We start from the raw sequence: 14,060 nt of genomic DNA, 5'->3' as shown, positions 1-14,060 counted from the left end.
AGCATGTGAGATGAGTGCAATTGTGTGGTAGTTTGAGCATTCCAGATGTTCAAGCTGGTTTTAGAAAAGGCAGGGGAACCAGAGATCAAATTGCCAACATCCACTAGATCATGGAAAAAGCAAGAGAGTTCCAGAAAAACATCTATCTCTGCTTTATTGACTATGCCAAAGCCTTTGACTATGTGGATCACAATAAACTGTGAAAAATTCTGAGAGAGATGGGAATACCAGACCACCTAACCTGCCTTTGAGGAACCTGTATGCAGATCAGGAAACAACAGTTAGAACTGGACATGGAACAACAGACTGGTTCCAAATAGGAAAAGGAGTACGTCAAGGCTGTGTATTGTCACCCTGCTTATTTAACTTATATGCAGAGTACATCATGAGAAAGGCTGGGCTAGAAGAAGTACAAGCTGGAATCAAGATTGCCGGGAGAAATATCAATAACCTCAGATATGCAGATGACACCATCCTGATGGCAGAAAGTGAAGAGGAACTAAAAAGCTTCTTGAGGAAAGTGAAAGAGGAGAGTGAAAATGTTGGCTTAAAGCTCAACATTCAAAAAACTAAGATCATGGCATCTGGTCCCATCACTTCATGGCAGATAGATGGGGAAACAGTGGAAACAGTGGCTGACTTTATTTTTCTCAGCTTCAAAATCACTGCAGATGGTGACTACAGCCATGATTATTAAAAGACACTTACTCCTTGGAAGAAAAGTTATGACCAACCTAGACAGCATATTCAAAAGCAGAGACATTACTTTGCTGACTAAGGTCCGTCTAGTCAAGGCTATGGTTTTTTCCGGTGGTCATGTATGGATGTGAGAGTTGGACTGTGAGGAAAGCTGAGCGCTTTGATGCTTTTGAAGTGTGGTGTTGGAGAAGACTCTTGAGAGTCCCTTGGACTTCAAGGAGATCCAACCAGTCCATCCTAAAGGAGATCAGTCCTGGGTGTTCATTGGAAGGACTGATGTTGAAGCTGGAAACTCATCCACCTAATGCGAAGAGCTGACTCATTTGAAAAGATCCTGATGCTGGGAAAGATTGAGGGCATGAGGAGAAGGGGACAACAGAGGATGAGATGGTTGGATGGCATTATCGAGTCGATGGATATGGGTTAGGGTGGACTCCAGGAGTTGGTGATGGACAGGGAGGCCTGGTGTGTTGTGGTTCATGGGGTCGCAAAGAGTCAGACACGACTGAGCGACTGAACTGAACTGAACTTGAGCATTCTTTGGCATTGCCTTTCTTTGGGATTGGAATGAAAACTGACCTTTTCCAGTCCTGTGGCCACTGCTGAGTTTTCCAAATTTGCTGGCATACTGAGTGCAGGACTTTAACAGCGTCATCTTCCAGGATTTGAAATAGCTCAACTGGAATTCCATCACCCCCACTAGCTTTGTTCATAGTGATGCTTTCCAAGGCTCACTTGACTTCACATTCCAGGATGTCTGGCTCTAGGTGAGTGATCACACCATCGTGATTATCTGGGTCGTGAAGATCTTTTTTGTACAGTTCTTCTGTGTATTCTTGCCACCTCTTCTTAATATCTTCTGCTTCTGTTAGGTCCATACCATTTCTGTCGTTTATTGAGCCCATCTTTGCATGAAATGTTCCCTTGGTATCTCTAATTTTCTTGAAGAGATCTCTAGTCTTTCCCATTCTGCTGTTTTCCTCTATTTCTTTGATCACTGAGGAAGGCTTTCTTATCTCTCCTTGCTATTCTTTGGAACTCTACATTCAAATGGGTGTATCTTTCCTTTTCTCCTTTGCTTTTCCCTTCCCTTCTTTTCTCAGCTATTTGTAAGGCCTCCTCAGACAGCCATTTTGCTTTTTTGCATTTCTTTTTCTTGGGGATGGTCTTGATCCCTGTCTCCTGTACAATGTCACGAACCTCCATCCATAGTTCATCGGGCACTCTGTCTATCAGATCTAGTCCCTTAAATCTATTTCTCACTTCCACTGTATAGTCATAAGGGATTTGATTTAGGTCATACCTGAATGGTCTAGTGGTTTTCTCCACTTTCTTCAGTTTCAGTCTGAATTTGGCAATAAGGAGTTCATGATCCAAGCCACAGTCAGCTCCCAGTCTTGTTTTTGTTGACTGTATAGAGCTTCTTCATCTTTGGCTGCAAACAATATAATCAATCTGATTTCGGTGTCAACCATCTGGTGATGTCCATGTGTAGAGTCTTCTCTTGTGTTGTTGGAAGAGGGTGTTTGCCATAACCAGTGTGTTCTCTTGGCAGAGCTCTATTAGCCTTTGCCCTGCCTCATTCTGTACTCCAAGGCCAAATTTGCCTGTTACTCCAGGTGTTTCTTGACTTCCTACTTTTGCATTCCAGTCCCCTATAATGAAAAGGACATCTCTTTGGGGTATTAGTTCTAGAAGGTCTTGTAGGTCTTCATAGAACTGTTCAACTTCAGCTTCTTCAGCATTACTGGTTGGGGCATAGACTTGGATTACCGTGATATTGATTGAATTGTTTGCCTTGGAAACGAACAGAGATCATTCTGTCATTCTTTGAGACTGCATCCAAGTACTGCATTTTGGAGTCTTTTGTTGACCGTGATGGCTACTCCATTTCTTCTAAGGGATTCCTGCCCACAGTAGTAGATATCATGGTCATCTGAGTTAACTTCACCCATTCCAGTCCATCTTAGTTCGCTGATTCCTAGGATGTCAATGTTCACTCTTGTCATCTCCTGTTTGACCACTTCCCATTTGCCTTGATTCATGGACCTAACATCCAGGTTCCTATGCACTTTAAAGAAGGCATTTCACCGGGGGCATGTGGAATGTAAAAATAGTTAGCCTCTGTTTTAAAGGCATGTACTGTTGAAAAGGGAAGGTAAGGCAAGTACAAAACACTACAGTAAACCATTAACAGTAAGGCAGTGGTGTCCTGACACAGATACAACCACTACACAAGAGGCTGTTGTGTCACTTCCCAGCTTGTGTTTTGTGACATCACGTCAATGGCTTAAAAACATCCATGGTGGGAATAACATACACCACAAATTAGCAAAAGCTACAATTAGGGAGTCCCTCTCCCTCTTTAAAGCCCACTGTTAAACATTTACCAGCACACCACCAGATTCGCTCCATGTAAGTAAGGTGGATGCAAGGACCCGCACACACTCCTCCAGCAGCCTTCCCTGTCTTTGAGGAAAGGAGCTCCATCTTTTCCGTTCTCGGGCCAAAATCCCCGGAGTCATCCTTGACTGCTCATTTGTTCTCACACCCCCATCCAATCTATAAGCAAATCATTCTGGCTCTAGTTTCAAAATATAATCAGAATCTGACTGCTTCTCATCATTCCCATTCCTACCAGGTTATCCGAGTCACTGTCATCTTCCCTGGATTACTCAGTAGCTTCATCACTGGTTGCCCTGCTTCTCCCCTCACCCTCATACAGCCTATTCCCCACGCAGCAGCCAGAGTAATCTTGATTCAAAAATGTAACTCAGATCATGCTGTTCCTCTGCTTAGAGTCCCCATTTCATTCCTTAACAGACATCCCTATATCTGCCCTGATCACCCCAACCAAGCACCTCTCCAACCTCTCCTATTGCCTGTTTTTTTTTTTTTTTTTTTTTTTAAATTTATTTATTTGGCTGCCCTGGGTTTCAGTTGCAGCACAAGGGAACTTTTAGTTGTGGCATGTGAACTCTTAGTTGGGGCATGTGGGGTCTAGTTCCCTGGCCAGGAATTGAACCTGGGACACTTGCATTGGGACCGTGGAGTCTTCGCCACTGGACCCCCAGGGAAGTCCCCTCCTGTTTGTCTCTAATCTCTCACTATGCACAGGTGGAACTCCTGCCACATAAGCCTCCTTGCTGACTGTCCCTCAAACATACTGGAATGTTCCTATCTTAGCAGAACCACATTGCTTGTTGCCTCTGCCTAGAACACTCTTCCACAGACTTCTGCTGGCTGGATCGTCATTTCCTTCAGTTCTTTACCTAAAAACAAAAGTGAGCGAGCCTTCCCAAGCCACCTTATCTACACTTCCAGAATTTATCCCCCTTTTATATCTTCCTTTGTGCCTTTTTTTAAAAGTACTTATTATTTTACTAGATATTTTTACTTATTTTTCTTTATTGTTTCTCTTCCTACACTAGAATATAAGATCTATGAAGGTGCAGGTATTTTGAAATGTTATTCACAGTGGTAACCCCAGCATCTTAGAATAGGATCCAGCACATACAGTAAGAACTCAATAAATATCCATTGAGTAGATAAATAAATATATTAACTTAGGAAGATTTTTCCTCCAGAATGCATAAATGGGAGCATGAAGTCAGTCTGGGTGGGATGCATTAGGTTCAGTTCAGTTCAGTCGCTCAGTCATGTCCAACTCTTTGCACCCCATGGATGCATTAGGTACCTAGTAAATATTCCCCACCTTTGGAGGTTTTCCAATGAGCACTAAAAAACAAAGAGCCCCTGCTCACTGCTTTGAAATTTAGTAAGCAAAAGGAAGGAATTAAATAACACTTTGCCTTTCAATAATGAACTACATTTCATGGAAACAAAATAGTTCTTCTCTACAAGACTCCAGCTAATAAATGCAGAAGGAATGTTGAATTAGAAATTGCCATTTTTTAAAAGAAGAGAAGAAGGATAAATTAGGAGTTTGGGATTAATAAACACAGACACAGACACACACACCCCAACACACAATGGATAACCAACAAAGATCTACTGTATAGCACAGGAAAATATATTCAATATATTATAATAACCTCTAAGGGAAAAGAATCTGGAAGAGAACATATATATATATATATGTATAAACATATATATATTTATATATATAGGATATCACTATGAAGTGAAGTGAAGTGTTAGTCCCTCAGTCATGTCCAACTCTTTGCGACCCCATAGATTATAGCCTGCCAGGCTCCTCTGTCCATGGTATTCTCCAGGCCAGAATACTGGAGTGGGTAGCTGTTCCCTTCTCCAGCGGATCTTCCCAACCCAGGGATCAAACATTGCAGTTTCAATTCTTTATCACTGGAGCTACCAGGGAAGCCCACACCTAAAACTAACACAATATTGTAAGTTGACTATACTTCAGTAAAAACTTTAGAAAAAGAAATTGCCATTTTACAGGCCCTATTGACAGATTGGATCTAGGCAATAATTACAAAGTCTGCTAAAACCCCTGGGTCAAATAATAATAATAAAACATAACCACAAAACTTTAAATTACCTTCACAACCAACTTCATCTTCTCCCGTGATACAGTCCAGCTCACCATTGCACTTATACTGCTTTGGAATACAAACACCCGATTTACAGAGAAAACCTTCACCTCGGCAGTCTGTGCAAACACAAATAGAAGAGGGGAGGGTTTTTTTCATTCTTAAAATGCAATAAGTTGGGATCTTAAGTCAGTGGGAAAGTTGCTTCTGTTTTCTTAGAGGAAAGCACTTGGGAGTTTAAAGGCTGGGGTCATCTCTACCTTTACAGCACAGCTCATCACTGTTGTCTACACAATCATTGACACCATCACAGGCCTTCTTCTGAGGAATGCGTTTCCCATTCACACATTGAAAGGAGTCCTTTTTTGGAGGAGCTGTAAAGTAGAATTGTCTGTGTGAAATTTATTTATGAAGTTGTGGATGACATCTTTACCACATGTTTGGAATAATGGGGGCATGAAGATAAAGTCAGGCACTGATAAAAAGTGATATAAAATGCACGAGTGGTAGCATTACCATAATATATTAACAGGGAAAATAAACGCCAAAGCTGGCTTAAGGAGGTCCTTTGCTAATCTCTGTAAGCCAGCATTTACTGTGGAGGCTTCTCCTGAGACTGGGGGAGGGGACCCGGGAATCCGGAGCCCTTGCTGACACTGGCAAACCCTGGTGCTCACCCACTCCTTTCATGCTGACCCAGCCCCACCTCGAGGCTGACTTGGGCAGTGCCATTTACATTTTGATGGCTCTTTTTTTTTTTTTTTTTAAGCACCAAAAAGGATATGATCTTTAACACTACATATATAGCTAAAATATTCCAACGTCAGGATGAAGGAGAAAAGCGGCAGTGATTTAACCATTTTAAAGGAATATGTAATCAGCTGGACTCCTCAAAGGAGATGCTGAGTTTCTTCTAATATTTACTTGTGTTTGCTTCATCAATTTCAATCCATATGTTCAAAGAATCAAAGGGGAATCAAACAACTTTACTTCCCATGTAGGAAGTAAAGGATAGAAGGATATTTGAATGGGAAAAAGGTACAATAGGGGAAAAGCACCGATTTGGGCTCTAAAACCCAAAATGTGATTTTGTCATTGTGTGTGACTGGCAACAGGATATCTGTAATTTTGTTTACTACAGACCTGGTGTGAAATAAACAATTTCTAAGGAAGGGAAAATACTGGGCAAGTACTCCACTAACCTGCCTCCTCTGTGTAACACACCATGGCAGCCAACCCCTCCGAATTGTGTACTCCTTTAGTGAAAGTACATTCAGCCAAACTGGTCTCTAATCCTCGACAACGCACATGCAGACATTCAGCGGAATTTAGATCAGGATCTCTTCTATGAGTATCAAGAGCACCTCTGCAAAGCAAACAAATGAAACGTTGAAGTAGAATAATTAGTGCTTTGTGTTTATAATTCTACTGGAGGAGGTGAGGGACTAATTTCCTTTTATTTTTTATGTATGGGTGATAGGTTAGGCAAGACGCTTACATTCTCTGAGCTTCCATGTCTTCCCCAGTAACAAGGAATATAACTCCCTCACTGAGTTTTGTAAAGATAAACAAAAACAATTTAAACTGACTGGAAAAGTTCAAAATATGACAAGCAACCAAAAATATTGGTTTCTCCTCCTCTGTTTCTTGTTAAGAAGAAATGCCTCTTTGATCAAACATTCCTGATTTCTTTCCAACCTGAGATGTATCATCCTTGGCCTCTCTACCGGTTAACTCCTCTTTTCTCCAGAAAAGGGAGAAGATTAATTTGATCAGGAAATCTTGGAAATAAAAAGCAGGCCAGGTCAATCCTGCTCTTCCATTCTCCCCCTGCCCCATGCTGAGTCTTACCTGGTTGGCCCCATGGTTACCTGGGATCAGAGAGACTGAGTTAGTTTAATTCTAACAGTTGGCTTAATTCTCTACTTTTATGCTAAGCTATGGCCTCAATTCAGTATTGACAGTGTTAAGTGGTATTTGACATCTATATGCCATTGCTTGGACTTCTCAGTTTGTTCAGAATTTGTGTAGCTAAGAGGCTACCTCAATGACCCAGTGTCCTAGAGATGGTGAGTTACAGTGAGCTTCCAGAACATTCAATTGCTCTCTGCTTTTCTCTAGAAGTTAATGGGGGAAATGGGTTAAAAATAAAAGGTTGAGCAAAGATGCAGGAGGCAAATGTAAGCAAAAAATTAAGCAGTAATAGCAATGTAAATGTCCGATAAATTACAATGAGAGGGAAAAAGAGAGCAATTAAAGGGAACAAAATCCATAATGAAGATATAGTAGTCATGAAACTGTGCCAAACTGAGTCGAAATGTGAGAACAAATGGAAGTCATTTGGGGCAGTCTGACAGGTGAATAAGCTGAGCAATCTCTCAAATTATGACTATCTGAAAGTACTAGATAAATGCCCTCAATGAGTCTTAAGGAATTAAAGGAAATACCCACTGGCTAAATCAGAGAAGTCTGTTCATGAGCTTATACAAAGTATGATAAGAGCAAAATACTGGGAGGTCAAAGAGTGAGAGAGTTTGCCATTAGGTTGACTCATAGGTTGTAGGTCACAAAGTGTCATAAATAAGAACTATCTCATGACTCAATTTAATGATAAGAGACTCTCACTAATGAACTACTAGCAGATGTGGTTTGGGAAGAAGAAAACTGAATGAAAAATGAAGAAGTGAGATGCAAGAAGCAACAACAAACCAAGAAGTTGGCAAACATGAAGTCCATCTGAATAACCGCGGACTGAACAACAGTACTGATAACTGCTTATTACCTGATGATAGCAATTAACTTCAGGAATATACACAAATAAGGTGGAACAAGATACTGAACCGTTGACATGGAAACGACATTCTTTGTATTATTTCTGAAGAGGGCAAGAACTTCATAATTTAAGGATTCATGGTATAAACGTGAAGATAATCATTAATGGAATGTGTATATAATTTTCAAACCAAGTAGAGGAAGAAAAAGATTAAGAAAATAATAGCTTTATTAACTCAACAGAATTTTTAAAAGGAAGAAACAAGAGGATATGAAAAGGGTAAATAGTAAGCCCCAGATAAGACAGGGTAATCAACAAGTAAATAATCACAATAATGTAAATGGACTAAACTCTTCAGCTATCATCATATTGTATTCAAAAAAAAGAGAGAGATATGCTGTTTATAAGGGACACACTCAAAAGACAAAGACCTTGAAAACTTAGAAATAAATAAATGGGAAAATACTTGAATAAAGCCATTGACATGCTTTTTTATTCTAATGGAATAAAAATTTTTATTCTAACACATCTATTATGTAGAACCCTGAATATGAAGCATTTGAAATATACTCAGTACAAAGGAAGTCTCAAAAAAATATTTAAACAATTGTCCTCATGTGGAGAAATTCTCTCTCCACAATACAATTAAATAGGAAATTTATAACAAAAAGTTAACCAAAAACAAACTAATATATTCATTAGGAAAGTAAAAAAAAGAAACTTCTAAATTTTGTTTGAATCAAGGGGGAATTATACTGAAAATTAGAAATATTTTGAACTGAACAATAAATAGAATACTCACTTGTAAAGGCATGCAGATGAAGCATTAACTAGAGGGAAATTTGTACCTTAAATGCTTATATTAGAAAGTAAGAAAAACTGAAAGCTGACAAGCTAAGGATTTAACTCACAGAATTAGAAAAAGTACAATAGGGAAAAGCAGAGAGAGAGAGAGCCAAAGGTAACAGCAAACATGAATGAAAACAAAGAAACAAAAGAAAATTTACAAATATAAAGGCGAAAGACATTAATCCAATAGACAAATCTTTGCAAGGTTGATGAGAAAAAATGAGAAAGAAAGAGTATACAAACAACATTAGGTCCGAAAGAATGGACATAATCATAGATGAATAGAGAGTTATGCATGCACCTGTACGGATGCAAATGTAGAGTATGCAACTCCACGGATCAGCAAAGGATTTGCATCCAGAGACCTGAGCAAACCTACAGTCTGTGCTCAGCAGTGTTCTAAGTACTAGTCAAGCATAAACACATTTCATCCTCATGACTACACTGTGAGGCAGGTAGTTAGTATTCTCAGGTTACAGTTGAGGAAGTTGAGGCTTGGAAAGACAGGGTAATCAAAAGACGAATAGTTGGAAGAATAAAATCAGCCCTGGGAAAATTCAGTGAGCAAGCACTCACAGTTGAAATCCAAGGTCAAGGCAGGCCACGTTGGCTTGAGTAATGCTCCAGCTGTCTCCACACACAAACATTTTTCTATCTTGGTCTGCAAGTTGTACTGCAACAAGTCCTTCTGAATCTTGTTTTCCATTTGACAAGGAAACACTAAATTGCCCTAAAATTAAAAAAAAGAAAATTTTTTTAAAGAATTAGCAATAGTCAGGCATTCATTTTTTCTCCTCTTGATTAAAAGCTTCTAAAGAAATAAAATGCATAATTTTTAATTAACTTTGAAAACTATGAAGATGTTAACAAATAATAGTAAACAATTATGAGTTTATTATGTATCAGTGGCTGAACTACCCAGTTGTAAAAAAAAATCATAAAATCCTCACGTCAATTTTATGAAAACGAGGGTGATATTTATTTCCATTTTTACACATGAGGAACCTGCATTTATCCAGTTTTATACATGAGATTAAGTTGCTTGCTCAAGGTGTGAAGCCAGGAATCTGTACTTGCTATATTGATCTGACTCCAAAATCCATGCTCTTAAAAGTAAGCCAAACAAGTAAAGAATATGTAAGAAGGATTTACGTATTCTCACATACTTAAGGCACTGCATGCCTGAAGAGAACGGAAGTCTGACACTGGCAGAATAATCTCCACTATTGCTTTCCTCCTCTCCAACAGGTAAGAGAGCTGGACTCAGGGATCTTCCTGCCTCCTGTCCACAGTACCGCAGCATCTTAACTCAGCAACACAAAAATATTTAGGCTAGTGAGTTCTGGTGCACATCATGGTATCTTTAAAAAGAATGTTTCAAGCATTCTTCTGTAAATTCATGAAATGTCTGTGATAATTTATATCCAAAGACAACAAGCTTGAAACTTGCTGTCATAGTTCAGATTTCATGAGCACTTCTTGTTCACTCTTCACAGAGCTTTATGCACATGGTTTAAGTTTCACAAGAATCTTATGAGTTAGGAACTACTGTTACATTTTACAGATGCGGAAACTGCAGTCCAGAGAGGCTGCACAGCTTGTCAATAATGCAGGGGGTGCTTGGAGGGGCTTGCAACTAAATCTGACTGACAGTGAGACCCTCAGTCTTCTTATTTATTTTTGGTTGCGCTGGGTCTTCATTGCCCCACGCGGGCTTCTCATTGCGGGGGCTTCTCTTGCCGAGGTACACAGGCTCTAAGGAGCATGGGCTTCAGTAGTTGTGGCTCCTGGGCGCTAGAGCGCAGGCTTGGTAGTTGTGGTGCAGGGGCTTAGTTGCTCCAAGGAATGTGGGATCTTCCTGGACCAGGGATTGAACCCATGTCTCCTGCACTGGGCAGGCTGATTCTTTACCACTGAGCCACCAGGGCAGCCCAAGAGTCTTTTCATCTTCATCACTCCACTAATTCACGTATCAGGGTCCCAGCCTCCTCGCTACATTAGGCACCTGGATGAAGTCTTGACAAGCTCTCCGATCTGATGTGTCATTTGCTAGGGTGGAGTATGTCCTTGGCCAGCGGTGGCCTGAGCTAAACCTCGGATCAGAGCTGATGAGGCTGGGGCTAGGGAGAGGGGTAGGGGTTGGTGGGATGGAAACTGGAAGAAATGACTGGGGTTGGGGGTCCAAAGAGGTTCTATTTCAGTCCCAGTCTCATGTATAGCATTTCCCCCTGGGTTCTAAAGCAACTCAACAACTCTGGGAACAATCCCTTAAGCCAAGTAGAAGTGAGAGTAGGGATGGTTCTGACGGGCTGGGCAGCAGAGAGTGGCATAGGCGCTGGGAGTGGGAAGGACCAGCCTCAGGGTCACACGCTCTAGATTCAACGGGTGGCTGTGTTCTGATGATTCCTAATTTCTTTAATCACCCCAACTACTACTGAGGGTCTAGAGAAGAATTTTGAGTTGTCATTATAACATTCCAAAGGAAAAGCATTTTCTAATAGAAAATATAGTAGACAATTTTCTTCTTAATATAACAGACTAGGCTTTTCCTACCTTCACCTGTGCATGCTCCACTTTTTAAAAACTTTGCTTCAGGACGAACACATTCAAAACTCTTCTGCTGACAGTAAGTTGAGTAGCTTTTCCCATTAGTTGAACACACCCTGGTACCATTCTTCGGGCACTGATAAGGAAGTTTACAAAGACAGGTCCCATCGATGCATCTCTGCCATGGTTGGCAGAAGACTTTATTGCAGGAGAGATGTGTGTGTTTTTCAATTAAGCACTTTTTATCCACGAAATCTTTTTGAGATGTGTCTGGTGTTGAAGTGAGCTATAAGGCACAACATAAACATTAACTTAGCAACAATCTTTTTAAAAATGAAAACCTGAAGGAAAGAAATAAAACAGACTCACCTACCTCACAGCATAGATGAGGGTGATGTGGTCTTGTGGTTTTTAGACTCAAACAACCCAGGCTTCTAGTCCCAACTTGGGCACTAACAGTTAAAATGGTCTTGAGCAAGTTACCTACCCTCATGAAACATGAGCTTCCTCATCTGTAAAATGGGGATATTATCTTCTATTTTGCAAGGTTATTGCCAGGTTTAGAAATAAGATGTGTATAATAGTTGGCAAGTACTAAGCATGAAATCAGTGGGAGCTGTAATTATTCAAAAGCCAACATAAAATTCTGCCTTTGAAGAAATCAATGTATCTCACCAGTCACCTTAAGGAGTAGCAAATTCGGTGCTGATTGTAGTCTCATGGAATGAACTGATGAATGAAATTGATTAATTCTATTAATAAATGCAAAGCCATTTGCCAAACTCCTACTTTGTGCAAAATCCTGGTAAAATGAATGTGACATTGGCTCTGTCTTTCAAGGGTTTGACATCTAGATGAAACATAATAACTAGGGTAAGTGATGTAACAGTCATACAAACACGAGGCAGTACTCTTGGAGATCCAGAGTGGGAGAGACTACATCTTTCCAGGGGCTGTTTTTTTTTTTTTTTTGGCCACTCCATGGGGCATCAGGGATCTTAGTTTCCCAACTAGGGATTAGACTCTTGACCCTTGCAGTGGAAGCGCAGAATCTTAACCTCTGAACCACCAGGGAAGTCCCTCCAGGTGCATTTTAAAAGGCCTCATGGAGCATCTAAGCAAAGGGAGGAAAGTCAGGTGTTAGCAGAGGGCTGGTGCCAGCAAAACACAGGAAGGGTGGTGCACATCATGAGAGGTCCCACCTGATGGGCTCTAGGTTTGTGTGTGCTTCAGCTGGGATGGCCATTGGTTAGGAAACCCTGCCTAAGGAGTATCCCAACCAGAAGAGAGACAGGCAAGCCCATCTCTGGTAGACCTGAGTCAGGGTAGACATGCTCAAGTTCCCTAGTAGACATGGGCCAAAGATGCCATCAGGACTGTGTTCTGGGTCCTTGGCCTGACCAGGAGGCTTGGGAACATCTCCAAGAAGAGCTGATGTCTGGATTGAGTTCTGAGAGCGCTCAGGAGGAGTCTACTGGCAGGGTGGAGTGGGTACACACTCCAAGCAGAACTGTGAACCCCTGACAGTAAAAACAGCGCATTTCAGGCTGAGGGATAGAGTAAGAGGGTGGTGGGGGATAAGGCAGCAGGTCCTGAGGGAGCCCCTGGGAGACTTTTTTTTGAATTTCCTTATATTTGCACTGGAGGAAGATCTTTCTGGAGGTCAGATCAGACAGCTAGGCAGGAGGCCAATTAGACCTGTGGGGGAATTCTCTGGCAGTCCAGTGGTTAAGACTCCACGCTTCCATTGCAGGGGCCCCTATTCCATCCCTGGTTGGGAAACTAAGATCCCACATGTGATCAGTGCTGCTAAAACAAAACAAAACAAAACAAACAAACAAAAGAAACCTGCAGGAACCCAGAGGAAATACATTGAAAGCTGGAAATAGTTCAGTTGGGTCAAAAGCCAGTTGTGGAACGTTAATGCTCTCTGTGTGTGTGCTCCAGGTATACCTTTGAAGGATGGGCATCCTTTTATCTGGTCTCCCCAGCCTTGGGCCATAAGAGTCCCCACCCCTCCCCAACCCCTATTCTTGCTCAGTGGGCAGAAACAAGTTAAACAATCTTTAAGGGCTGTGATGAAGAAAAAAAATCAGTCACTTAAAGACCACATAAAACTTTGCAAAAGCTGTGAAAGTCATTCTATCTGATGTGATTTTTAGTAAACCTTATCAAATAACCAGGAAATTTGACAAATTTATCAGTAAATACACCAATTTTTGATACACTGGTCTAGAATAAAATCTGTACTTAATGCTTTCCATGGTTCCATGTGCCTTTTTTGGTAGCACGTATTAGAGTTGAACTTTGTAATTATTTAGCTCCTGTACCTTCCACTGATAAAATTTAAGTGCCGTGACAGCTAGGACAGTCACCCTTTTAGGGACAATCACTTTTCTATTGAAAAATCAATATTTTAATTGGGTGAAAAATTTTATTTTTTTTCCCAAATTTATCCTTTTCTGAGGTGTCATTTTCCCCTGAGTTTTAGACTGAAACTTGGACAAGTGCCATCGACTTTTCAGTCATTTTTAGAGTAAAAACAAAAAATTAAAAGACACTTGGTCCCATGAAGAGTCACATATTGAAAGAGGAAACAGACAGAATAGGCTCCATCTTGAAAGCAGGACTCAATCTTGGGCTGGACTGTGGACTTTGAGTTATTTATGCCCAGT

The 14,060-nt window shown here is 40.8% G+C and overlaps 1 protein-coding gene across 1 annotated transcript in view; it reads right to left on the bottom strand.

Moving 5' to 3' along the window:
- The window catches only part of CFI (complement factor I), a 43,688-nt gene that overhangs the window by 14,673 nt on the left and 14,955 nt on the right, over positions 1 to 14,060 (bottom strand). The window contains exons 4-8 of the mRNA XM_005681316.3: positions 11,392 to 11,671; positions 9,415 to 9,568; positions 6,419 to 6,582; positions 5,477 to 5,590; positions 5,225 to 5,335 (exon numbers count right to left, since the gene is read on the bottom strand). Coding sequence (XP_005681373.2) covers positions 5,225 to 5,335; positions 5,477 to 5,590; positions 6,419 to 6,582; positions 9,415 to 9,568; positions 11,392 to 11,671 — 823 coding nt within the window. The remainder of the gene's footprint in view (positions 1 to 5,224; positions 5,336 to 5,476; positions 5,591 to 6,418; positions 6,583 to 9,414; positions 9,569 to 11,391; positions 11,672 to 14,060) is intronic.

This window comes from Capra hircus, chromosome 6 (genome assembly GCF_001704415.2).
Source record: "Capra hircus breed San Clemente chromosome 6, ASM170441v1, whole genome shotgun sequence".
Classification (NCBI taxonomy): Eukaryota; Metazoa; Chordata; class Mammalia; order Artiodactyla; family Bovidae; genus Capra; species Capra hircus.
Note: the sequence above shows the minus strand (reverse complement) of the source record. Positions and strands in the feature narration are given on the sequence as shown.